At 39.7% G+C, this 22,515-nt stretch overlaps 4 protein-coding genes across 6 annotated transcripts; 1 reads left to right on the forward strand and 3 right to left on the reverse strand.

Moving 5' to 3' along the window:
• Positions 1-99: 99 nt before the first annotated feature.
• On the reverse strand, positions 100-543 carry LOC131327900 (copper transporter 6-like). Its single transcript, XM_058361021.1, has one exon. The coding sequence runs from the start codon at positions 541-543 to the stop codon at positions 100-102; it is 444 nt and encodes a 147-aa protein (XP_058217004.1).
• Positions 544-2,133: 1,590 nt separating this feature from the next.
• LOC131327026 (18.1 kDa class I heat shock protein-like) lies at positions 2,134-2,854 on the reverse strand. The gene has a single exon (XM_058359990.1). The coding sequence runs from the start codon at positions 2,756-2,758 to the stop codon at positions 2,279-2,281; it is 480 nt and encodes a 159-aa protein (XP_058215973.1). The 5' UTR covers positions 2,759-2,854; the 3' UTR covers positions 2,134-2,278.
• A 6,389-nt stretch (positions 2,855-9,243) lies between these two features.
• On the forward strand, positions 9,244-15,118 carry LOC131325216 (uncharacterized). The gene is made up of 3 exons (XM_058357345.1): positions 9,244-9,511; positions 11,191-13,849; positions 14,334-15,118. The coding sequence occupies exons 2-3, from the start codon at positions 11,252-11,254 to the stop codon at positions 14,607-14,609; spliced, it is 2,874 nt and encodes a 957-aa protein (XP_058213328.1). The 5' UTR covers positions 9,244-9,511; positions 11,191-11,251; the 3' UTR covers positions 14,610-15,118.
• Positions 14,792-21,744, reverse strand: LOC131325217 (uncharacterized). Of its 3 annotated transcripts, none has more exons than XM_058357346.1 (4): positions 21,683-21,744; positions 21,555-21,651; positions 20,067-20,256; positions 14,792-15,605 (listed from the first exon to the last, which is right to left on the reverse strand). In XM_058357346.1, the coding sequence occupies exons 2-4, from the start codon at positions 21,648-21,650 to the stop codon at positions 15,031-15,033; spliced, it is 861 nt and encodes a 286-aa protein (XP_058213329.1). In that variant the 5' UTR covers position 21,651; positions 21,683-21,744; the 3' UTR covers positions 14,792-15,030. The 3 variants fall into 3 exon arrangements, with proteins under 3 accessions (XP_058213329.1, XP_058213330.1, XP_058213331.1); XM_058357347.1 differs by having other exon boundaries at positions 21,555-21,655; positions 21,697-21,718; XM_058357348.1 differs by having other exon boundaries at positions 21,555-21,655; positions 21,693-21,709.
• Positions 21,745-22,515: the final 771 nt, after the last annotated feature.

Consider the following 22,515-nt stretch of genomic DNA (forward strand, 5'->3'; position numbering starts at 1 on the left):
CCTATGCATGTGTTTGACCGATCCTATTTGCATATGAGCTGATACTTGACTATATCGGATGTTGTTACATTTTCTGATACTGCTATTTTAAAACGTTGATCAAACTTTAAGAGTGATGTCTGCTGCGGAAGCCGCAATAAAGATCCCGACAACAAAGAATCGCACGGTGTGTCCGATCGCGGCCGTAATAAAGATCCCGACATTGAAAGACATGACGGACATCATCACCATGTACGCAAGAGCGGTGCGGAGGGCGTAGGCGGCTGCCAGTTTCAACCCGCCCATGACCGGGCCTGAGCCCGTCCACCCAGGCAGGTTGGCCGTGGTAAGGACTGAGAAGGCCTCAATGCCGAAAGAGAGAGAAAAGATGAAGAAGAGAGAGAGTATGTACATGGGCAGGTTGTGGTTAGGCCAATCTGGGAAGAGGATTGTGGCGTTTATGCCCCAGTAGAAGCTCATGTGCATGGCCGTGTCCATGTTCATGTTGGTGGCATTATTGTCCATTGAGGGCATCATGCCCCCATTGCCATGTTGATGAGACATTTTGTGGGAGAGAGAGAGAGAGAGAGAGAGAGAGAGAGAGAGAGAGAGAGAGAGAGAGAGAGAGAGAGACACCAAATGGGTAAAGTATATAAGGTTATTGTTTTTAGGATTATCGGTTTATATATACATGGAGAGAGAACTGAAGATGAGCGGTGTGTCCAAAAGCACTGAATAACTTTTCGTGAACGGGACAAAGAGGGCAGGACAGACGACGTCCCCGTTAGGGTTGGGCATTTTTAACTAATGAGTATCATCTTTTTTTCATGGTTTTTGTTTGTTAATATTCTGCGCCGACTTCGTTGGACCCATACAATACGTTTATACATATCTCTTATTTAATAACTCCAGTGTCCGGGCCAAAAAATATGTGTGTATATATGTTTAATTTCTATGATGACGATACTGATACTTATTGACAGTGCTAATCATTGTCAATGATGCAACCACAATATTTAAGAGCCTATTTACAAGTTATGTTCTAGAATACGATGGAGGCAACCAATAATGATAGTTGAGAAGATCAGCGACTTTGATACTCTATATTAAGGGAAATAATTTTGTTACTCTCTTTTTTGTTAACGTCACTCTTCTGCAAGTGTATTTTTACACCAAAAATACACTTGCAGGGGAGTGACGTTAACAAAAAAAAAGAGTACGTGACAAAATCAACAAGCTACATTAATGACAATATTGTTAATGTACAAACAATACGAGGATGCAAAAATGAAGCCTATACATTGTTGCTTCCGAGGAGATTTGTGGTGATTGGAAGTGGTATCGAAAGATAAACGATTGTATTCCTTGATGAGAAGAAAATACTATAAAAAAAAGTGCTACTTAAGTTGCTGGGTCCGTGGCGGCGCTTCCGGCGATATTTTCAGTGACCGGAGTTTTTTATTTTTTGCTGTTTTATTTTGTTTAGTTTCTGTTCCCTGCGTGGAACTCTTACTACCCTCTATGGGTATCTTTGTTCCCTGCGTGAAACTGGTTCTGCTACCATCTGTGGGTAGCGTTCTTCTGTACTCAGTGGATTCCTATCCAAGCCATATGGATAACCCGACTATCGTGGGTTTGTTCCCATCGACGGGCTCCGGTTTGGAGTTTGTAGCCCTTTGGGCAGATTTTGAGTAATCAAAGTCTCTGAATATTGGTTCAAAAAAAAAAAAAAAAGTAAACGGATATATATCGTATATAAACTAGGAGTATATACGTACATATTTAACATCATTAATTAGAATTGTCAATAATGGAGGCGATCGATCTGCAGAGATGATAGAAAACAATATTAATGGTAGTAATATTTTAAAGGGATGTTATACAGTATATGTTTTCAACTAGTGACACATGATCGATCTTGTGTACGACATATGCTAGCTATAAGGTTTTTGATAATTAATATTTTTTCTTTATTTTGTTGTTCTTTATTTTTCTTCCTTCATTTATGTTTTTGTGTCATCTCTGTCGGAGAGTAGCAATCCTATTACTTTTGAATTTTCTACGAGAAAGTAATCTACTGCTATTGTAGTCTCGTATAAATCGAAAGATATTAACAATTTAAAAGTTGTATTGGAGACCGAACATGACCATCAATTTGGATCGAAGGGAGTAGTATATTGCTAACAGAATTTAATTTGAGAGAAAGAGTACTTTATTTACTGCTAGTACATATACCAGCTACGATTAGTTGTAATCTCTCTCTCTCTCTCTCAATCCACTCATAGATAAGATTTAAATTTCAGCTAATATGAATACTTTTAACACCAGCCCTCCTCGCCTCCGCTTTCGGAACAGTCACAGTGAGCACTCCATCCTGCATGGACGCCTTCAGTTGATCCACCCTCGCGCTCTCGGGCAGCCTAAACGCCCTCACAAACTTCCCACTGCTCCGCTCCACCCGGTGCCACCTATCCTTCTTCTCTTCTCTCTCCACGCTTCTCTCCCCGCTGATCTTCAACACTCTGTCTTCCTCCACTTCCACCTTCACCTCGTCTTTCCTCAGCCCCGGAAGGTCCGCCCTGAAGATATGGGCCTCCGGGGTCTCTTTCCAATCGGTTGTCGCATTCACGAAGCCTAGGGTTTCATTGGGGATTGTTGGAATGTGGAAGAAGTGCTCCTCGAATGGGTTCCAAAGTTCGACAGAGAAAGGGTCGTAAACGTTGTTGTTGTTGTAGTTGTTGGTTCGATGATAACCGAAGCCAGGGATGATCATAGACATTGTTTGGTGGTTGGTTTAGAAAAACAGGTTTTCCGAGGATGGATAATAGTTAGGAATGAGTATTGCTTGTTGATGGTAAAAGGTTGGGGGAAGGTCATGTATTTTATAAGCCAAATGGGTAATAATGTGGATCGGATAATTCGTTAGGTATATTTGTGGGATGTTTCCAGAGCAGAATTTCCTTTATATAAAGTTAGTGCATGGAGAATCTATCTATCCGGAAAAGGGTCCAGTCCCACTTCGGCATTTTAAAATTATCGGAAGTGTTCATTTTCTAGAGCACTACGAAAATATCAGCTAATAATTATTTTACATGAACATCGTAAAAAAATGAGTTATGATTTGGTCTAGGGTCAATATTCTCGACGAGTTCTAAAAGTTAAAAAAATTTGGAACATTGATCGTAGTTAGCCTAAAAAAGGCCCAATTGGACCGTTCAATTCAAAATGAGACTGGAGAGGATTTGTGTCCGATATGAATTACTTATCAGTTTGTTGGGACGAAAAGAATGTACAAGTGTATACGTATATATCCACACACACCACAAATGAAAAATGTTGGGAGTTTTGGCACTTGCATGGTGCATTCCATGGACCACCTGATAACTGCTGATATTATAGGTTCGAGTCATTGGACACGAATCCTGCATATCGATGTCAAAAAGCCTAGATGCGCTGCTGCGCACAGAGATGCTTCCGTTGTTTGTTAAGAGGTTTTTATAAAGGATGCTCGTGTTCTCGCATTTGCACCTACTTCCGAACCCCCACATCCGCGTGGGAGACACGCACTAGATGGTGGAGCCCACATCAATATGTGGTAGAGAAAGGTTTTGAAACACCCCGGGCCGGTTGTCTAGGAGGAATTAATAATTCCCTGCATTAGGTTACACCATGCGGATCAAAAAAAAAAAAGGTTACACCATTGTCCAGTTACACGGTCTTGTAGGCCCATGGACCATTTCCAAGTCCACTCCTCGGGCCCCTTGTATTTGGGAACACTAATGAGCTGGGCTCCTTCAATTGGGCTATCAAGTCAGGGTCCTTTGTGGCCCATAAAAATGCTTTCCGAGTATTCATCAAAAAGAATAAATTTTTTACACCGCCCGTGTAAACATTTGTTTCCTCCAAATCAATTACATTGCACCACGTCGCCATGTTCTATTGATTGAGACCACTGTTTTGCAACGTGGCAGGATGTAATTGATTTGGAGGAAATAAATGTTTACACCGGCGGTGTAAAGAATTTATTCTCTTTATCAAAATCTTCCAAATCTTTCTCTCTATTAGCTGGCCACAATTCAGCTTTGAGTTCTAACATTAGCAAGATGCAGACCCGGAATGCTGCCGAATGGGTGTAGAGCGGCAAATCCGGTCGTTCATCTCAGCATGGATGGCTCAGATATAATCTGAACGCATACAAATCTGAATCGTTCATTGCTCGGTTAAGATCTTAGCCGTCAATTACCGAGATGAGCAGTCGGATGGGCTGCTTTTAGAGTGCTGCTTGGCAGCATACCCATTCCGCAAGACGCATATGGCATGGCCAGTTTAATATTCTCATCGTAAAATGGAAAAGAAATTCGCAATTGTTGGAGAAGATATTTGAGAAAACTCCAAATGAGGTCAAGCTAATAATAATATGCCCTTCTCGACTGATTTCTTTTCCAATCCAATCAAAAGCGGCATGTCAGGACTTGAAAATTCACAAGAGAAACTCTCGCAGCGTGGCCCAAATAACTACGTTTTCGGGTGGGATTTGAGCTAAGAGACATGTTCAAAAGACACTTATCTCCTTCTTTTCTACCACTTCACAAAATCCTCTGGGTTAAATTTGATAATTAACTTTGGTGCATTATCTTTGATCAGCTATTAATTCTTAAGAATATATGCAAGCTTCAAAAAAGAAGAAGGACAACAATCTAATCTAAGGACGGCCTTTTTCTTTAGTAATTCTGAATATTTATTTATTTTCAATTACCAAGATATATTCTATCTACTTTGGAACAAGGATATAGAGATAGCAACAAAACAACCTTTCCTCATAAAGTTGTTTTGCTAATGTAAATGCCAAGATTGGAATACACAAACCTTAAAAATAAGGGAAGATACATAAAAAAAAGGGAAAAAGGAATAAAGATATGCCCGCAACATAAGCGTGCCATAATTTTCTTATGCCTGCTTGGGGGTTTGATCTTCTTTTTCGTTTTCTTTTTTTTAAAAAATGCGCTGTACGTGATCTTCCGAGAGAGCGAGCGAGCTAGACGTTGGGTTTTCAGTTTTCCCTCGACGAGCATGGGTACAAAATACTTGGTATGAGTGAAAATATAACCAAACCGACCGAAAACCCGACTGGAAAATTCGGGGTTCGGTCGGTTTCAGTTTTTTGATGTGTAAAACTTTAATTATCGGTTCGGTCTCCGGTATCTTTTACTTCGCGGACAATTAATTAGAGAATCTGTACGTGGGCTTGAGTGTTATAAGAGGGGAAAAAGAAAGGAAATCCCACACGAGATCTTTGCACAGGTGACAACACATTGAATACATAGTCATTGAATGCCTGAGATTGCAGGAGATATAAAATGCAAATCATATATCTCACGTTTCTTGGAGAAATTTTCGGATGCCGGGCAGTACCACACACGTGGTATCTCATCGGCGATTCCAGCCATCCAAACGTATTTTGGACGGTCTGAATTTCGAGAGAGAAAAGGAAGAGAGATAGTGGTCGGATGAAAGAAGAGAGAGAATAAATTTGAATCGTCCAAAACACGTTTAGATGGCTAGAATCGCCGACGAGTACCACTACATGGGCGCCCAAAAATTTCTACATTTCTTGATACGGATGAAACGCTTACTGCATGTAACGTCTTTTCGAAGTTATGATGCAAGATTAAATAGTAATTTCTGTTTCTTTGACGTTTATAGATTCACCAAACAACCCTTCGGGTAGAGTGATGAATGGAATGGGGTATTCTTCTTTTACTATTATACTTTAAAGGCGTGATTTAAAGAGCTTTATTTATGCAAGAATAATGTGGCAAATTACTTGTCTTAATGAAGCTAGCCACTATAATTTGGCTCATTTCATTGGGCCCCCAAACCACTAAGACCTAATATCATTGCGTAATAGCAACCCCCAATGGGAGCGTGATGGTGGTCCTAATCTCAATCTAGTACAATTTGTTTTCTACTTTTCATGGGCATGTTTTACCAATAATAATTAAGCAGATGGATAGCTCCAAGAGTTAATCCGGTTGGTTGGTGGGTTTGCTTCCCATACAATAGGTCAGCATTCGATTTTTACGGTTAAGTCGCAAGAAAGAAATTTCTGGTCAATCCTCTAGTCTCGGCATAGATGATCTGTCTTTGACAAAAGCAAAAAGAGGATTAGTCGAAGTGCGCTTAAGTTGTCTCATACACCCTTGACCATCGACAAATATAAATTAATGGAGCTCAAGTTTAAACTCAAATTCTCTAAGAAAGTACTAATAAGATAATGTAAATGGAGGTTAAGCAGCATTTTTGTCCCAAAAACTATCCAAATTGCGATGGAAGTGATATTTTAACTATCGGATTCCCTTGCGGGGGACTGGAGTGTTCCACTTTTTTAAAAAGTTCTTTTTTTCCAAATAAAGGTAATTTCAAATTTAAATATAATAAAAATGAAAAATATTTTTTTAATTTTTTTTGCACTGTTTAAAAGATCTTAATGAGATCTATCAAACAAGATTTATTTTTGTAGGCTCTTTCCGGATGTGAACTTCGATAATCAGAATAGTCGAATTCATATTTTAGAACTTGCCTACGTACATTAGCTAATCATGTTCATTGAATATAGATTGACATATTTTTGAAAAGAATAATTTCATGAAAAATGAGTAAAACGAAGTCCGAAACACTGAATTAGAACCCAATTTTTCGCAACATAAAAACATATTGGTTTTGTGAAAAATATAAATTGATATTCGATGAACATGTTTTCGACATGATCTGCTGCGTGCTGCTGTGCCCCGTTTGTAGGTCCACCCCGGTCTCGCTCAGATGATCGGAAGCGTTCACTTTGTAGAGTTCGTCGAATTGAACAACTATGCAAAAAATCAGCTTAATTGGATATTATTAAGTACCTGATCGGAGTCCATATAACTCTCGGTCCATGGGTTACAGTGGATTTGATCCATTCTCTTCAAGATAAAAAGGTTTCGACGAGCTGATTTTTTGCATAGTTGTTCTACTCGACGAGCTCTACAAAATGAACGCTTTCGATCATCGGAACGAGACCGGGGTGGATACACAAACGGGACACAGCAGCACTCTGCTGCCCCAAGGTGGCAGCAGCCCCCACCGCTTCACGAATTTGACAGGGGAATCCAGTCCCACAAAAAAAGCTTGAACAAGAATACAGATAGTCCAGTCCCAGAAGGACAGGGGGGAATCCCCTTCTTGTTTAAAGTCCTGACTGTTTGTTTGTTTGATACTTTTGACTGTAAGCCAAAAGGCAAAACAAGCTTTTACTATTATTACTCCTTCCGTCCCAAAATATTTGGACTTTTTCGATATATGTGTCATTCTTTAAACTCTTATATTTTCAAATTTATAATATTTTTCATAATTTTGAAAACTTTGTAGTATAAATCTAATTAAGAATTATCAAATAAGATCCATATTGTATATTTTTTAAGATTTATATTGAAAGATATAAGAGTTCAAAGAACGGCACCAATATCGAAAAAGTCCAAATATTTTGGGACGGAGGGAGTACCATTCTTTCTTCGCGATATACTTATTCACGGCTTCTCCGTGAATGTTGTCTATAGCATCATCCAATCTCACTCATCAAAAATGTAATGAACGATTCGGATTTAAAAAAAAAAAAAAGCTCTTCTGTAAATTCTCTGAAAATTTTTTTTTAAGCAATTCAGACCGTCCAAAAAACTTTTAAAGAAATTTCCCAGATGGCGTCACAAAGGGTGGGATTATCGGATCCGGTCGTCGAACCTGTTTGGCTGGCCTGGCATTTCAGCAGAAATCTCCGAAAATTGCAAAAGTGTACTACTCTAAATACCTACTGTGGACACGTGGCATCGTATAAGTGGTGGATGGAATCCTATTTTTCAACTGCTGTCAGTCTGTCCTCTTCTTTAACCTTTTTCCCATAATAACAGGTGTGGTAATTATAAGGTCCGGATGAGACAAACACTAAAGTAATCACCTTAAGACTTTTTGGTTTGGGAGAGATTATTGGGTGCTCATATCATAGAGCATTCCTCTCTCAGATTTTTTCCATGTAGAGCTCACGAGAAATTTTTCTGTGCCGAGCGAGCACGGTGCCACGTGGTGACGAGCACATCTCGGCCGTCCGAACGTGTTTTAGACGGTCCAGATCTGTTTGGGCTTGAGGAGGCGTTTTGGTAATTTTACACTTAAAAATTATCCAAACAGATCTGCGCCGTCCAAAACACGTTTGGACGGCTAAGATAGTGCTCGGCATCACGTGGCACCGTGCCCACCCAGCACTGAAAAATTTATCAGAGTTCACATTTTGGACTAAAACCCAACATGTATGTGTTTTTTTTTTACTGTCGTGATTTTGGCACTTCACTTTTTAATAATCAAGCTCCAATATTTGTCTTTCAGTGTTCTTGTTATTTGTAATTTGTCGTGTGTAAAGGACAAATATTTAAGTATGATTATCAAAAAATAGAGTGTTAATATAAATTATCTTTTTGGTAAATTATTAGTTGGTTTTGGAGAATCGCTATGTAGGATTTCAATACTCTCAACAAACAACATATTAATCATATGGTCCAAGACTAAATATATAGAACCCACGTGATTCCATGGTGGTGGAGTACGTTGGGAACTTGGGTCACTACTGAATAATTACACCTTGTAGACTATGGATTTTTTGTTTTGTCCTTATTCAAATATTTTTGGCACTTGTTAGTTTTGTATCAAATTTTTATATATTATTGGTTCGTTTGATTTTGTGGGGATTTTTCTTGGATATTTCAAAATATACTTGTGTAAAAGTAAAACATTCTTACTTTTTTTATTTTTATCGTCGAGACGAATCAATAATACATAAAAGGTAGACGCAAAATTAACAAACAGGAAAAGAAATTCCAATGATGACGAACTAAAAAGCATGTAGTCTACAACTTGTAGATTAGCGGAAACACTGCCTAATAATAAGTGTAATATGCACTACCACTGCAAGGTGTTCGGATCCCACAAACTCATGGAGTACCATGTAGTTGCGGAGCACTGTGTAATGACCCGAATTTCTCTTTTTTATTGTAGGGCCCACGTTACATTCTTCACGTCGTTCACGACCTCTACTCCCAATAGTTGGGTCCCATATCTGTCCGTTGGGATTCGCGCCAAATGGAAGAAATTGTTTGCCTCCAATTCCTACTGGGGACCACACTACCCTCCACCGCTCTCCCAAAGATCTGATGTAAAACCCCAAAATCTCGATCTTCCCCCACCCCATCTCTCTCTCTCTCTCTACACACCACACTGCCACTGTGGAACCTCTCTCTCTCTCTCTCTCTCTCTCTCTCTCTGCAACTTGTAGAATAATTCAGCTCTCTTTCTTCCTTGTTCTTCGACTAGTTCATTTTCGCTTTGCTTCTTTCTTGGATTCGGTGCGTCGTACGTTGCACATTATACTTCTAGTAACGAGACTCTGCGGTAATTATGCAGCCGACTCGCCAATGCCTCTCCCGTGATCTCTGTTCCTCGATCTCCACAAGTACGTTTTCTAGCCTTCTCTCCTTCCATACATGCGTCTTGCTCGCTTGTTTGTGTATCGATTTACGTAATGTTAGTCAATTGGGGTTAGATCCGTCAGTTGCGGGTTGAATCTGCACCGGAAATTCCATTAAGTGGACGCTTAGGCAATTGAGTTTGAATTTGGGCGACCTTGATCTTTTGCAAAAATTGTGTTTCCATTCCGAGAAAACGGCCTTTTGAGTTGATTCATTCGATTGCAAGTGGACGCTAAGGCTACAATGTTCTTGTTTCTGAAGTGACTACATCTCACTCATCTCGTTTTCTCATTCTTGGATCCGCTATACTAATGGATTTCACGTATGCGTTAATGTATGCTAGTATTTATATCGACATAAAAGTGTTTCCATATGCTGGCATGAGTTCTGACTTCAAGTATTCTTTTTAATTGTTCTAATTTTCCAGGTTAATTTAGGATTGGTCTCTCTTGGATGTATTTTTTTTTTTTATAAAAAAGTTTATATATGTGAGTGGAAAAAACTATCTATAATTCTATGTTATCAACATTTTTTTGGTCACGGGTGTAAAATAAAATGTTTTTTTTTTTATACTTGCGTATATAGAAACACAAGCTTAGATCTATCGAGTAGCAATATATAAGCGTAGAATATAGTTTTTGTTATCACTATAAAAATACACTCGTTTGGGCCCCCACTATGAAGCGTCCGCCACTGGTTTCAACGTCCCAAACTTTGTTCACTGATTTTCAACGAAAGCGAGGACATTTTTTGCAAAGCGAGAAAAATGAAGATTGCACAGAACTTTTTCACTTCTTTGCATTCTTAAGGAATTCGCTGTTCTGCAACTTTGCAAGATCATGTGATCCTGCTTTCGCTTCGTTGTAAAGAACAAAAATTCATGGCTCGGCTAATCGAGGGCCAAACAATAGTCTGTTTAGTTCACGCATTCAGTTCAAGCTATAAAAAATTGTGTATTGGCAGATCAAAGATCTTCACATCCTGCCTCAAATTGTTCAGTCGTTCTGTGTCCGATGATCAGACGCTGACTTGAGAATTTTGACTGGGGAATAACCAAAATATTGTGCTATTAATGAGATCCATGCGTTGGTTAGATAGTCAAACTCGCTTAGTTGACCCTAACATTTGGTATTAGTTGAGTTTAGGAGTAAGCCACGTGCACTTGATATAATTATTGAGATTTTTGACAGCATCTGATTTCTGTGATGAGTGTTTGCTTGAATGAAGCTTCTAAGGCCATCCTAGTTGCTTCTGTATGCTGTCCTACTTAACTATTTACATTTCTGTATCACTGTATGCGTGCAAATGTACTGGACTTGGTCCTAGGACCTAGGCTGCTTTTTTATGATGACCCATAACGGACTACAGGGGCCTTTTGCATAATGTCATTTGTGTGCAGAAGGTTCTCTCTTTTGGGGGTGAAATGGAATATTTACAAACTAAAAGAGAACATATTTCTTTGGTAATACCCTCTTACATCTTGATTTTTACAATATACTAGGAACAGAACATGGTTCTTCCAAATCCTTGCCTGTTTCACTTGAGTTAATTAATGCAGTTCTAACTTTGTTCTTACAACTTACAAGCACTAGAAGCACTCATCTCTTGTTAAACTTATGCGGGATGTAACTAAGAACTACTGTCTTGTAACATGTTTTGACAGGTAACATGCATGTGAACAACGCTTGATATGGCGATTGAAGTGTGATTCCGTGCAATTTAAGATGCAAACTAGTAATCAATACGCAAGACCTGCTGGGGACACGATGTTTAGTTTAGAGGTCAAAAGGAGTTCAAGGCCACAAGAAACCTCAAAAGTCATGAAGCCGAGGATCCTGTCACCCCAAGCAAATCAGAGCCCCAAGTTTCAAGAAAAGCACAATATTGCCATTCCAATTGGTCAATGTTACCTTGATCAGAATCATGAAACAAGACGGAGGGCAGGTGACGTTCTTATATTACTGCCAAAATCTTCAAAGAACTCTCAAAACCCTTTGATTGGGAGTAAGGCAAATAAAAACGACGAGCTTGTCAAGAACATGTCAAATTTGCCAGGCTATCTGCAGCGAGTGGAGAAAGGGGAAAATCTCCAGGAGAAGGCTTTGAATTTTGGAGTTCTAGATTGGGAGCGTCTAGAAACATGGAAGCACAAAAAAGTGACCCAACCAAGAGGTGACGCTAGTGCATCTTCCTCTGGCAGTAGTTCCATGTTCAAGGTTGGGGGGTCGATTTCACAGTCTGGTTTCATTAACAGCAAGTCTCTCGCTCCTCACAAGAAGCAAGTTAGTCCATCCCTAAGGGAAGGTATTTCTCATGATATTAAACAATCCCATGTACGAGAAGATTTTAAAGCTTCTTCACAGTACACATTGGAAGGGCAGCGAAAACCGCCCAGGAGAAATCAGTCTTCTGGCAGAAATCAGTTAGAGAGATGCAAGAGAGAAGGTTCAGATCGAAAGATCAGATCAAAAAAGGGAACAACATTGTCTGATTTAAGAAAACATGAGTACTCGCGCCCTTCTAAGGATGAGAAACGTGCTCAATATAGGGTAGTAAACAATGGTGTGGAGGATTTGCAAGCACTGAAATATTATTTTGGTCAAAAGCACTGCCCTGGAGAGCACAGAAGCACTGTTCTCCTTTTACCAAAACACTCTCCCAGAGAAAGTTGCTTCGAGAGTGTTCAAAGTTCTGAACCCGGGATACTATCTGATGCGAAACCGGGTGAAGCAAACCAGGAGGGTTTTTCAGATTGGTTTTCTTCTGAAGAAGTTCACTCAGGAGAAATGTATTCTGGGATTCCACACTCATGCCCACTGCCTATTGGAGTCAAGAGAAGCATTGGTGAAACACCAGCCATATTATCCAATGGTCAATACATGGATGAGAATGCATCAAGAGTGAAGCCTTCAGGTGCAAATGGAAGTGATGGTTCCAAGAGATTGGATCATGAAACTACTGAACCTGCTGCTGTAAAGGGAAGGCATTCCTCACCAAATCGTCGGCATAGCTTTAGCCTTGCTAGAATCAGCAGAAGTTTGACTTTTAAGGACAGCTCAAACATTCCACAGTTGAGTTCCACATTTGCTAACATCAAGTCTGTTTCTGTGGATGCTTGCCCAATTTATGTTGGAGTAGAGACCAAAGGTGAGTCTGACTTGAGGCGGCACAGATTATCTAGCTCTCAGAGCATGGAGCTTTCTTGTGATGATTCTCACATGGTCACATGTCCAATTGAAACACTAAACACACCATCATATTCAAATGCAATCAGGGGTTACAAGCAAGTGGATCAAGAAGCTACTGAAGCTGTGAGAGGAAGGCATCCGTCACCAGATCCCCTCTTAGACTTTGGCATCGGTAGGATGAGCCGAAGTTTCAGTTTTAAAGAAGCTTCAACAGTTCCACAGTTGAGTTCCACATATGTTACAGTCAAGTCCGGTCCAGTGGGATCCGAAGTGTCTGATTCCTTGGACAATGCAAACAAACACAAGACGAATTTTCATGGGAGATCAAGGTCCAGCCCTCTAAGAAGGTTGCTAGATCCTTTATTAAAGGGCAGGCCAACAAATTCATGCCATTCTGCTGATATCAATCATCCATTGACAGGAAATGATACAACATCAACAATCCAAGCTTTTCTTCAACTCACAATCAAGAATGGACTCCCTTTGTTCAAACTTGTTGCCAATAACAACAATGACATTCTTGTTGCTGTTAAAAACGCAACTGCATCTGGAAAGGATGATTCTAGCTGGATTTTCACATTTTACACCGTCTGTGAAATTAAGAAGAAGAGTGGCAGCTGGATTTCTCAAGGGCATAAAGGAAAAAATCATGGGTTTGGCTACAATGTCGTAGGTCAGATGAAGTTTTCTGGCTCTAATTATCTGGATTTGACAGTACAGAATCCCAATGACCAATTTACAGTGAAAGAGTCTGTACTGTATAGTGTTGATGATAGACAACGAGACCACGAATCAGTACAGTTAGCAGTAAACAGGGAGGTTGCTGCCGTAATTGTGAGGATCCCAATGGGGAATTCTGATACCAATGGAGATGAGGGAAAGAAGGGAAAAGAGTTGATAGGGAAGGGATTCGGTAACACAACAGTCATTCTTCCTGGTGGTGTTCATGGCTTGCCAAACAATGGGGCTCCTTCACCATTGATAGAAAGATGGAAATCTGGTGGATCGTGTGATTGTGGCGGCTGGGATGTTGGTTGCAAATTGCGAATTCTTACCGATGAGGACCGGAGCTGCAATCTGATGGAACCATCCATATCTTGCTCAAGCCCAGATCAATTTGATCTTTTCAATCAGGTACAACTTTGTCAAATTGGTTCTTTCTGTTAGTGTATGTGATTTATTTGTATGGATTATGCATTCTGGATTCTCCTCCGAGCTGTTTGGCACAGGGAATCCAATTCTTTTCCGATAAGAAGGAATTTTCAGATACTCATTTCAATTACTGAGCGAAAAAAATTCCTTATCCCTAAGATTCTCATGAAACTGCCACCCGCATGCACCGCCGACCAACAACCACCACGCACCACCACCCCGCCAAATATTTGTGTTATTTCACAATGGGGAAAGAGATCTTGGTCAAATTCACATTCAAAATCTATTTATCGGATTAAAGCATCAAAACTTGTTCTGTTGCATGTGTTTTATTTTCCAAATCTCTTCCAAGTTCCTTACACTTTTTAGCTTCTAATTATTCAAAAATCTAAAATCGTAAACGTCTCTCTCAAACACCTACTTTTGTGTATACATTTGTTCAGTTAATAATTTGCTTCCTGCACAGGGAGGAGGAGGTAGTGACAATAGGCCAATCTTCAGCCTGGAACCATTCGAGAAGGGGATTTACTCGGTTCAATTCAGCCCATCAATTTCTTTGCTACAAGCATTCTCAGTTTGTGTTGCAGTCATAAGTAATCAGAAGTCATTTGATTTCTCAGAAGCTAACCACCCTTCTGAAGCAGAACTTCTTCATGAATCCAATGCTACTGGATGTGATAGAAAGAAGACTCCCACCAAATATGTTCCTCCTCCCCCTCTATCTCCTGTTGGAAGAGCTTAGTACCGTTCAAGGGATCTGTTTCAGTGGCTGTTCTGAATACACGAAAGGAAGTATAAATATAAACCTCGAAGAGGTGTCTTGCATTATCAACAAATCATCGGTTTGTCATAATTCGCATCAAATTTGTGGGATGATATTGAATTAGAGTCTACTGTGGATGAAGAAATACTTTACCACTTCAGTTTTTGTAATGGTTCTGTTTTGTATTAGAAAGCAACGAGGCAGTTATTTCCTGGGAACAGAAGAAACTTAGTGAACCATGGCATCATGAGTTGCAAACAAGTTTACACTAACACAATCTGAATACACTACTGCCAACTCAGAGTCATTACGCAAATGTTTGTATAAATCATTCCACTGGCTGAAAGTAGGAGGATATATGAAAATTTCAGAAGGCAGATGTCCAACAAATCTCTCTGCTTCAAAAGTCAACATGTGATGCGTGGTGAACACAGATAAACCATTGACCGTCGATCTTCTCAAACACATTCGTTGCGATCTGTCTCCCCCAGCTGCTTCCCTTTGTTGTAACCATTTCAGAGCAAGTAACATACCCAAAATCGCCTCTCACGTGAACTTGAACATCTTTAACCTCAATCTCTAGTGGAAACTCATAATCAGCCCAAACAAGTTCCCAGCTCCCCATTACAAGGTCATAACCAGATATGGCACCCACACCTGGGTGCACAACACAAACATTTTCACCTTTAGCCCAAAGGGCTTGCATGGATGCCAGGTCACCTTTCCGGAACGAGTTGTAGAATCGAGTGTTTGCTGATAGTACCGCGGCTTTGCCATCCTCCTGGAGAAATCGGAGGGTATCCCTGAGTTTGGCAGCTCGTGCGTAGTTTTCCTCCTGAATGGCGATTTGCAGGTCCCGCTTTAATGTCTCCTCATCTAGTGTGATGCTTTCACTGCTTAAAGCTCCCCCTGAGCCCTCGCTTTTAGCAACACATAGTCTATGTGAATGCGAACGAGAAGCTTTTCCGAATGGGGCTGCACTGTGAAGATGCAAAGTTAGACCATCTTATATCAGAGAGAGAGAGAGAGAGAGAGAGAGAGAGAGAGAGATTCAACATGCCAATACATCCCAATGAGATTCAACATGCCAATACATCCCAATGTTCAAATAGTTGGCCGACCCAAATTGGGCTAAAGAAGGCCGATCAAATACGGTGGCATGTGGCAAGACAAGCATAATTTATAGGTGACTACTGACTACAAGTAATGTTGGATAAGTAGACCATATCAAGCATGTATAGCTCTATACGACTCTTACGTTGTTTCATTTTATTGCAATATGACAAGCTACTAAGGCTGTAGGTTATACATAGCATGATGGCAAGAGGCAGGTTCCAAAAACCAAATGCCGATGAAGATCTATTGCTTTGCCTCCATTACTCGATTTCTTGATATATTTTACATTGAAGACAAACAATGCCGTATGGTGTTGCAATAGTGGTTTATACACAATGTATTGTTTACTTAACTAGTATTTCGTTTGTTTAATAGATCCAAACTATTCTTGCTTTATTTCAATCTATCATGTTTTCCCCAGATATTGTAAAAGACCTTATTATGAAGATACTGTTGCATATGACCTAATAGAATAGGCAACACGGTGACAGACTGTGATTGATTTCAAAACTTCAATCCATCACATAACCTTATTTCACAAAAACCAGAAACTAATTACCTGCTAGTGCGTGCTAATATGCTGAGGGGTATTTGCAGAATACTAGGTTATACATTCTGCTTTCATTTCCCACTTTGGCATGGGTTCATCTTAGCATCGAAAAGGCATGAAATATATTTTTGTTATTGCACCGGTTTTTTCCTTCCTGAAATGGTTAAATCTAATCCTCATCCACGCACGCGTGAAACATGACCGTGTCCGAACTTTTCAATAGGGATGTGGGAATCCCATCAGCAACATGCCGAATTATGATGCCAAATTCCAAGGGCAATTTGATCCTTCTACTATGACAGAATGCAACCAAGTACTAGCATTACTAAGCACAGCACAACAACAATAGATGGGGAAAAAAGGGTGGTTAACCAAGTCTTGGTAATCTGCCACATGGCATCATGGTGTTTCTGTACCTGTGTGTGGGCTACCCGCCCGAAAAAGAAGAAGAGTTTTTGAAAAAGAGATGCTTTTGAAAAATGGAAGAGTCGCCACCCGGATTTGAGATTTGCCACCAGCGAAACCATTTTGGTTGAGAATGATTTTTGAATTTGAAAACCAGAGATCGTTTCGGGTTCGAAAGCCACGTTACGAGAGGGAAAGGGTTTTACGGCACTCCTCTCGCCCGATACGAAATCGGTCTCTACTCGACATTTGTGGGATTTTTATAAAAAATATTTTGTTTCATAAAAGCAGCTAGCAGGTATCCACAGGTATATCAAATAAATGGTGCATGCATGTGCCAATGTACAATATATGATAATGAAATGATACAAAGCAAAAAATGACAGGAACTCAACTACTGCCACTAGAACCACTCCCGAGCGCTCGGGACTGCACTCCTGAGCGCTCAGGAGCTCTGTTGAATCACCCTGCAAACCTTGGTTAGAACAAATGCAATATGGTACTTGAAACAGGAACACAGAGTTGTCAATACACACTAATGCTCAACAAAGGTTTTAAACAACTAAGAACTGGTCCTAACCATCCAAACATTGCTTCCTTGCAATTGAAAACAAACCCAACTGGGCTCTGGAAGGGACCAGTGCACACCCAGTGCTTAAAGAGCATTGAAAAGGCAATATACAAGAGGAAATGAGATTTGCTGCAATGACATCATTCTTGAGCGCTCGGAATCAGTCCTGAGCGCTCAGGAGTGTGCTGCACCACAGGTCTTATTTAGGTCTTATTTTAGACAGAAAGCTAACACATCTTGACATGTTTTCATTCTGTTTTCTGAAGATGAGATACCCTGAAAATGGTTGAAAATATGTCCTTGAACAAAAAGTTGGAGAAGTGTGCCTCCATCTTCAGAAAATAAATTGTTTATGTCAACATATCAAAGTGAAGCCATTGTAATTGTGAAAAAATTTCATTTTCCTTGTTGTATATTCACCAGAAATGTGAGAAATAGGGGTGAAACCAGTCCTAAGCGCTCGGGAGAGGTCCTGAGCGCTCGGGAGTGTTCCTGAGCAGGTTGAAAATCTGTTTTATGACTCTTTTGCCCTTGTTTTTACACTAAGGCCACTCAACCACGCATCCAGTATGAGGAATTGGAGTGGGCCGGGTGACCTCCCTCAGAAGGATAATAGCCCTTTGATTGAAAAGTAGAAGAATTTCTACCTTCTTGGTTTGAACTAGAACCTTGCTTCTTGGATGGTTTTAATGGATGGAAAAGGATGGGAAAATGCAAAAAGTCAGAACCAGATGTAATCCTCAACTTCCTGAATTTTTCTTGATGTATTTGGTATTTTTTTTGGATTTTCTTGGAAATGTTTGAGTGAGGATGACTTTTGAAGACAAGAGTGAAGTGTTGGTTTTTTACTTTTGAAAACAAAGGGTTAGAGAGGGAGAATATTTCGTGTCCCTCTAATGCAGCATTGTGCTGTTTATATAGGGGGAGTAGAAAATAAGATTTATTTATTTGAAAATAAAATCAAAAATAAAATGGAAAATATTTTAGGGGGAAAAATATCATCATTAGTCTTCAGCACTCTTCTGATGGAGTGTTCAGCTCAGAAACCTCAGGTTTGAACGAATATAATGATGCATTTCTGAAAAGCTGAATGCTCAAGCATCCATTGGGCAGCATAGTGGTCCTAAGTGCTCAGGAGTGGTCCTGAGCGCTTGGGACAGCCACTCCTGAGCGCTCGAGAGTGAGCTTGATCTGGGTTTTTGAAAAAGGGTCCAGGGCGCTCGGGAGTGGTCTTGAGCGCTCAGGACTTATTTTCAGCAAATTGTTTTGATTTTTTGAAGGTTGAAGAAGCAAGGTCCAAATTAACCAAGGCTTGTTTTAATCCAAATTTATCATCAGGGGACCTCAAGGCCACAAATTAAGGATGATTAATAAGTCCAAATTGGGGTGTCTACACTGTGGCTGTGAAGATATGGGACATGGTCTTTCCACGTAAATTTTAATGAATTTGCTTGCAACATTTTAGTCAACCATACCATAGAGTAAATAAATGTTGCTTCCGGTCATAAGCCACACATTTTGGTTCTTGTCCCCCTTCCGTGATACGTGTGTAGTGAAGATGGAAGAACATACTATGTGAATTAACATTTATCAGATTCAGAGTAGATTCAGAGTAATGTGCATGCTACTTTGGAAGCTAACAATGAGCAACACAAAGAACCGCAAACCAAATATTTGTGATAAGCAATTTTTGATCACGGTGATTTGCAGTTTGGTATAAGAAAATCTGAAAAGAGTGTTTCCGCAAGGTGCCATACTAAAAGTTGACATCAAAAGCATTTTGGACAAAACAAGGTTCTCAAAAAGATAACTTCAAAAACTTGTGTCGTGGGAGCTACCTGACGATCCTCATTTAAGCCCCATCTAATGTGTCAGCCTTAATTGTTTTCCATGTGTTCGCTGGAGACAATAAGTATATAATGACAAAAGCCAAATAGACCAATAGTTGGAGTACTTAACATGAAAGAGACTCAGTCTACAACATCCAAGGGTGTAATCACCTCTATTGGTTACTTACCATGTGTTTAAGTAAAAGTCACATAAGGAGTACCTAGATTTTGAAAGAAGAGCATAGAACATGCCAAACAAGTTGGTCAATGTTCAATGCCAAGAAGAGCATTGAACATGGCAAAGTCTTGAGCATTTTAACCATGTATTCTCATAGAAAGCAGACTTCTCCAAATTAATTAGATGGACATGCCAAATAAGTTGCTTCATCAAACAAAACGGGACCGCGGGAGTAGTTTTTACAACTATTGGTCGATTCTATTAACTAACTAAAGTAAAAGAATAGAGTTAGACATGTTCTAGCATTGCGCTTTCCATTTTTTTCTCCTTCATCGAGACCTTAAATCCGCTTCTCTCAGCAGCCATAAATTTTCTATCAGTCTATGTATCAAGTTTCCATGTCAAAACAATTCGAAAGTTCATCTTGAATCAGGGGAAACAAATTAATGGGCATCTGCAAAGTGTGAGCGATTCTGCAGGAACTTTCTTGAAAAGACGAGATTTAGCACTTTCTATTGCAGGGAGGTTAATAGATGAGCACTACTTCTCAGCAGGCTCCTGTTCAGACATTTATGTGATAGAACAAAAGAATTTGAATTTCAACAAACATGTATACTAGTTCTCTATCACCGGTCACATAGATGTCACTTAGAAACTGTTACATGTTCGCCCTCCACACGTCAGTGAGATATTGTATCTTGTATGTAATGTATAACCAAATATCATGTGATTTACTCACAGGCCCTCACGTGATAAGCACTAGAATTGCAAGGCAAAGACAACTTACCAAGTGCTGCAGTTCTCGAATCGGGGTTGTGATTAAGCAAGACCCCCATGCCATCTCCTCGTCCAATACTACGAGCTAAAACTAAATTTTGTTGGTTTGTAGATAGTGATGAGAGGCGATGAAGCATCGAAGAACGCTTGATGCATGGACATGGAAAGCTACTAGAATCCCTGATATTAGAAATACTTCCCTGGATGAATGAAGGCTTAAAATTGTAAGACTCTACACAGAAATGAGTTCTGCAATGGTTGATGGTGATTTCAACAACAAAACAAAACCATAAAAAGAGAAACACAAAGAGAGATAATCAACTACGCAAGTACTTATAAAGCATTTCAACAAGAAGAGAACTTATGTATAAAATGAAAAATCAACCAAGGAGTTACAAACCACTGGAAAACTTATTGAAGTTATACATTCTTTTTATCTGATATAAATGTGATGCATTTTAGTAAGTTCAAAAATATGTGAACCTGTATATTAGGTTAAGCCTGATTTGATGACTTCTCAATAAAACCCATCAAACCAATAGGAAAGTGAGTAACAATGTGATCGCCCTCCGACGCTGCTCATTACCAGATTTTTTTTTTAGAGATAGAAAATTTCATATTCAATCTCAACACAAACACGCGCTAAAAAGCTGAATCACAAGAACTTACATTTCATGTTTTTTTTTTTTGTACGGAAAGTTCCTCTTTTTTTTTTTGGACATGTGTGGAATCCTTGATGCCTTATCAATTAATTAAATTACTTAATAAAAAAAAAAAACTGATTCCCTTTCGAAATTCGCGCTGAACGTGCAGGCTCATGCCTAAAGTTTTGCAGCGACCGCTACGCCCTCCTACTATGGAAAGCCCAATCTATAATTGGAGATTATAGATTCATAGGTAAATCAAACGTTATTCCTTAAAAGGAATTTGCTTGAGCAGCCTCACATAGTCACACACATATATACTTCAACCAAGGTATCAATTACACCTATACTGAAATCTTAATCAGAAATTTTCGCACCTAAGGGTACCAAAGCAGGTAATGCCTACGTGTTAGAATTTGGGTCGTAACTTGACTGTACTCTTAGGGTCGACGGACTAACCCATGTGCAAGTGCCGCTCACATGGAACCTTTCCCCTCTTCGGCCTTCAGAATTCTCATTTGAATATTTGCTACTACCACCAAGATCCGCACCAACGGCCGCTCTGCCCAGGCTCATGCCTAAAGTTTTGCAGCGACCGCTACGCCCTCCTACTATGGAAAGCCCAATCTATAATTGGAGATTATAGATTCATAGGTAAACCAAACGTTATTCCTTAAAGGAATTTGCTTGAGCAACCTCACATAATCACACACAAATATACTTCAACCAAGGTATCAATTACACCTATACTGAAATCTTAATCAGAAATTTTCGCACCTAAGGGTACCAAAGCAGGTAATGCCTACGTGTTAGAATTCGGGTCGTAACTTGACTGTGTAGGAATGAAAACTCACCGTTCGAGGAAGAAAAAGTCGATTAAGCTGAGGCTTCAGTGACGGCGCATGGAGACTTGAAACCTCCATAGCTGAAGGCAGCGAATTGTTAAACATCAACTGTAGAGAGAGAGCGGATCAAAAAAAAAAACTGTAGAGAGAGAGAGAGAGAGAGAGAGAGAGAGAGAAGTCTTTGCCAAGTCTCAAACGAAGAGCGAAGTGGCTTTCAGCCTGTCACTAGCCTTTTCATTAGTTTGCAGGCCTGTTTGTTTGGTCACCAGAAAAAATGGATTTTCAGGTCCGGCCCACTTCCATCAATTTTGTTAGAAAAGTGTGTTGTTACGGAAAAATTTAGGGGCCGTCTGCGGAGAAGTCTCTGCAGTCGTTTTTCGGTCATACGTTTCGGTAATTAATACGTTTCGGTAATTAATGATTCGATAAAAAAAATTCTTTTTGAAAGGATATTTTCAAGAAAGTTGAACGATTGAACGTTTTTGATTTTTTGGATGGCTGAGATTCCACAAATTGCTATTTGGTTGTCTACTTTTTGAAAAGGGGATGGGGAAAATTAAAAACCGATAGTAGTAATTATAGGTGAAAATATTGGTTTTGATGTTGGATCAGTTGACCCACCGGCCCATGGGTTCAGTGCCCATAAAATTACACTATGATGCAATTAAATAGTTGGGAAAATGACGGCTCAGGACATGTTTTGATAATTAATACCCGCTAAGGACAAGCTAAAAACATTTGTTAATACTGAAAATGCCATTGGCGGATATTAATTATCAAAACACGTCATTGGCCGTCATTTTCCCAACTATTTAAGGGAAAATGACGGCCCAGGACGTGTTTTGATAATTAATATATGCCAATGACAAGTTAAGAACATTTGTTAATGCTGAAAATGTTATTGGCGGATATTAATTATCAAAACACATCCTTGGCCGTCATTTTCCCTTAATAGGCTCCTTAGGTATGA

This window comes from Rhododendron vialii, chromosome 5a, assembly GCF_030253575.1.
Source record: "Rhododendron vialii isolate Sample 1 chromosome 5a, ASM3025357v1".
NCBI lineage: Eukaryota > Viridiplantae > Streptophyta > Magnoliopsida > Ericales > Ericaceae > Rhododendron > Rhododendron vialii.

Bases quoted from the DNA above. Each gene is read 5' to 3' on its own strand.
- LOC131325217 (XM_058357346.1), bottom strand. From the start codon at position 21,650: ATGTTTAACAATTCGCTGCCTTCAGCTATGGAGGTTTCAAGTCTCCAT. The intron at 20,257-21,554 runs GTGAGTTTTCAT...TCATTCATCCAG, and splicing joins GACTTTTTCTTCCTCGAACG to GGAAGTATTTCTAATATCAG. The intron at 15,606-20,066 runs GTAAGTTGTCTT...TTCACAGTGCAG, and splicing joins TTCGAGAACTGCAGCACTTG to CCCCATTCGGAAAAGCTTCT.
- LOC131327900 (XM_058361021.1), bottom strand. From the start codon at position 543: ATGTCTCATCAACATGGCAATGGGGGCATGATGCCCTCAATGGACAAT.
- LOC131327026 (XM_058359990.1), bottom strand. From the start codon at position 2,758: ATGTCTATGATCATCCCTGGCTTCGGTTATCATCGAACCAACAACTAC.
- LOC131325216 (XM_058357345.1), top strand. From the start codon at position 11,252: ATGCAAACTAGTAATCAATACGCAAGACCTGCTGGGGACACGATGTTT. The intron at 13,850-14,333 runs GTACAACTTTGT...CTTCCTGCACAG, and splicing joins AATTTGATCTTTTCAATCAG to GGAGGAGGAGGTAGTGACAA.